The sequence below is a fragment of the Cariama cristata genome, unplaced genomic scaffold (genome assembly GCF_000690535.1).
Source record: "Cariama cristata isolate BGI_N322 unplaced genomic scaffold, ASM69053v1 scaffold13286, whole genome shotgun sequence".
NCBI classification, from domain to species: Eukaryota; Metazoa; Chordata; class Aves; order Cariamiformes; family Cariamidae; genus Cariama; species Cariama cristata.
This window is the reverse complement of record NW_009620455.1, coordinates 1-3,782: the sequence shown is the minus strand read 5'-3', so window position 1 is coordinate 3,782 and position 3,782 is coordinate 1. Positions and strand designations below refer to the sequence as shown.

The following is a 3,782-nucleotide window of genomic DNA, read 5'->3' as shown; positions in this document are numbered from 1 at the left end:
AGGAATTCACAGACAAACCTCATTTACATGTAAATCAATTATTAACAAACTTCATTTAGGTGTCTTTCTAGAAAACTTTAGCCAAGTACCTAACAAATTGTTTGCAGAAGTTATCAGAACATTGATATAGTAATTGTGTTGAGTCAGCTCTAAAAGATAAAGAGTTCAGTGAATCCGCTGCTGATCTTATAAGGACAGGTTATCAGCTCCCAAAATTGATAAGACATCAGATAGTAAGCAGTGATTATTGATGGACTATATGAGAAAATGAAGGAGGAAGAACAGTCACAAAATAAAGGAACTTCTTATTGCAAGCATTAAAAGACAAGCATGTTGAATATATAACCAAACTGATAAGAGAAGTGCAAAAATATTATAATTGCATGTAAACATGAAGCAAATATCCAGAAGTACTTGCACAGAGTATCTCTCTCTCTCTTCTTAGTATTGTCAGTAGAGCAGATGTATTCAGTAGGTTACCCTGGTTCTTAAAGGAGTTTTTCCCTGTATGAATATATTGTCCTGGTTGACTAGGAAACTCTTAAAGCATGAAAGCAATTCTGTATCTTAAGTAGTCCCCTTTTCCCCAATAACACATGAGAGAGGAACTCCAAGACAATCAGCTTACATTTTACTAAGCATTGTGTCTTTGATATCACGCCTTCAGGCAGGACTCTGGAAGTAAAGTTTTGACTTTTACCTCATGTTTCTTCTTCTCTAGTATCACTATTATGTGAATACCCTTTGATGCTTTATTATTTAAATCTCAGGGAAAACTGAGCAATTGCATTGCAGTATTTTGCTGTCAATTACTACCCACATCAGTTTGGTCCCTGATCTTGCTCCCTCGGTATGTACAAACATGACCTTCAAATATAGTAGTTCCTGCTACTAAGGCACCATTTGATGATGCCCAGCCCAGCTTAAAAAAAACCCCAACCTAGTCCAAATGGATCAATGCTCCTCTCCACACTCCTTGTGCCAGCTCCTCCATTAAGGTAGTTCAACTACAAAATTAATCACTTCTTCCTCAACAGGTTAATTTTCTCATGCTTGAACAAGACAAATGATGCCACAAAGTGGGCAATAAGCAGGCCCAAGGAAAGCTGGAGGAGCACTAATGAGCTATTAGATTGGTGCAACTGTTTCACAGAACCACACTTCCAAGCCAGTTAGGGGGCTCCACAAATCTGAGATCTGTTGCCACCACCACTACAGTCAACAGTTACAAGGCTGTATTCAAGCATCTCATCTGTTTTCAGATTTGACATTCCTAAAAGCAGTACTGCTGTTAGTACCTGGGCAGCAGAACAAAGTTACCCATATATAAGCAATGCCCCATATTTGTAAGCTACTACTGTACTTCCTCCTCCATTACTTGGGTAAGCACAGGTTGCAGCTGCAAGTTACACAGGAAATTGGAGAGCAAGTTACACTGGGTCTTGTGACCATCACTGGTCTAATATATTTATAAGTGTGATTATTATGTTGACAACGTTCCTTTAAACAGCATTCCATTTTTCTTTATTCCTTAAGATGAGATGGCCAGCTTGCCAATCACAGAATAAGACCAAACTTGTTAACTCCCCTTTCTACTTTAGTTTTAACTTCCAAACAGACCAAGAGTAAATGCTTAGATCACAAGACCACAATTACTACAAGATAAAGACATATTTAAAAACCAAACACATATGAGGAATTAAGGGTGAAGATGCCAGCCTGATACATCAGGAAGATCAACTCTGTATCCCTTTCTTGTATGGGCTCCAAAACCATCTCAGGCTTATCTAGGCCTGTGCGATGGAGCCTTGCATACACCTCTCAATCTCCTTTTGTGTTTGCGATTCCAGTGCAATGTGTGTTTTTCTCCCCTCTCCCAAACACCTGTGTTAAGCCAGCACTTAGAATGCCTCCCTAAATGATTCTCCTAAACCCTTCTACCATCCTCATCGCAGCAATTCCTAAAAAGCTTACCTTAACATGTCACATACGCAAGAAGGGTGAAGAAGAGGTCATGAAAAGTTAACTAGAATCAAGATGAGAACATTTCATACAGAACCAGGGAGCAACCAACAGTCACTCCTTCCTCTCCTTTATTTGTTTGACCTTTACTGCCCATGCCGTGTCTAACTGAAGCTAAGCTCTTACTGCAGGTGTTTTTATGACAACAGTCATTTCTATACATCAAAAAAACACGGTATTTTACAATAGGGAGTTACAGCAATTCACTCCCTAAGAACACCTACTTTCTCAGACGTAGGGACAAACCTAGAAAAATGATTTATGTTAGAACTCATTGAATCTTCACTTTCCGGACAGGTCAGGACTGGGCAGCAGAAAACAGCAATTTTAAAACACAGACACTGACGTAGTAAGATACAAGTTGTGCCGTGTCTGATGAAAATTCACTGTAACAGCAAGAAAGTCTGTGTTTTAAACCACTCGCTGATGAATGTGTGCTCAACCCCGCAGTATTTACCAGAATGTCTCTTAGAAAAACAAAATGTAGGTCAGCCATGGTTTTTAAAAGCATCCTTAGGGCACATGTATACTTACAGTAGATCCATCAGTAGTGACTCCATGCCTCTATTGCTTTTAAATCTTCTTTGATTCCTTTATAGCTAGAGTTGAATATTGGATCAGCAACTAAAACACTATCACCTTTGTCATCAAGAAGCTTGCACTTGTGCACAAGTGCCAAAGCTTATTGCAAAAAGCCAGCACTACAGAGTGGAAAGATGGGATAAAAAGATTGCTTCTAACCTTCACAGGCAGAACTCAAAGAACTTTTGTTCACGTTTTAACTCCAGCCTCTTAGGACACTGTCTTGCAGTTTGTACTTCGAAATCTACATCCTCTCAGTTAGTTCAGCCATCTGTTAAGAACTCTGAATTTGTACATGGTGGTCCTGAGATACACAGCATCTTTTAAAAAGTTCTTGTTTAGCGCTTACCCTTTTATGTCAGAAGTTCACAGCAATAGTAAAGTCAACAGCAGAGCCTAAATTATTATAAATAAATGGAGCTTAAATTGAACATGCCACTGATTATCCTTTTCCCAGTACTTTTTCTCCCCATTTTCTTACTTTTTTCTTCTTCCTTTATCATCAAAGTTAATTGCATAATAAGAACATACAGCATACTGAATACACTCACAGGACTGACTACTGACATTAATATCACCAGATGCACTTAATTAATGTATTAGAATGTTTAAGAATTACAATTTCAGTAGACAAAGTTATTAAAACACTTAAAATTTATTTACAATTCTTATCAATGGATACAAAAAGCATCTAATAAATATTACTTAGTAACTGTTATATGTATACTTGCTACATATTTGTTACAGACTACTTTGTGTTAACAGATGAAACCACAGGCCAGTGATCAATATTAATTTTCTGTGTTGTGTGATGAAATAAGCCCATTTTTAAAAAAATTCTTGTAGTTTGACTACTGTAACACCCAGTCACTCCTTCCGTATTCGATTCCAACCTCTGCTATGAAAAGTTCATATCAAGTAAAAACTTGAGAAGCAAGGGTCTAGTTTTAGCTAATGAGCTAAAAGTGTTTTTGTTGTTTTTCCCATACCTACTGACAAGCAAAGGCAACCCAATATTTTTAGCATGGTTGTGCCCTCCTCATGTGAGGTGAGGTGAGGTGCCCGGCCCCCCCTTCCCGGGCCTGTATTTGTCGCCTTTGCGGCCGGGCCAGAGACGGGCTGCCAGCGCCGGGGCACAGTAACGGAGAAGACGGTCCGTGCCCAGCGCAGCACCCCCC

General features: G+C 39.0%; 1 protein-coding gene across 1 annotated transcript in view; it reads right to left on the bottom strand.

Moving 5' to 3' along the window:
* PLA2G15 (phospholipase A2, group XV) overlaps positions 1 to 2,763 on the bottom strand; it is a gene marked incomplete at its 5' end in the record, with an annotated part of 15,423 nt that extends 12,660 nt beyond the window's left edge. The window contains 1 exon segment of the mRNA XM_009701621.1: positions 2,624 to 2,763. Coding sequence (XP_009699923.1) covers positions 2,624 to 2,763 — 140 coding nt within the window.
* Positions 2,764 to 3,782: the final 1,019 nt, after the last annotated feature.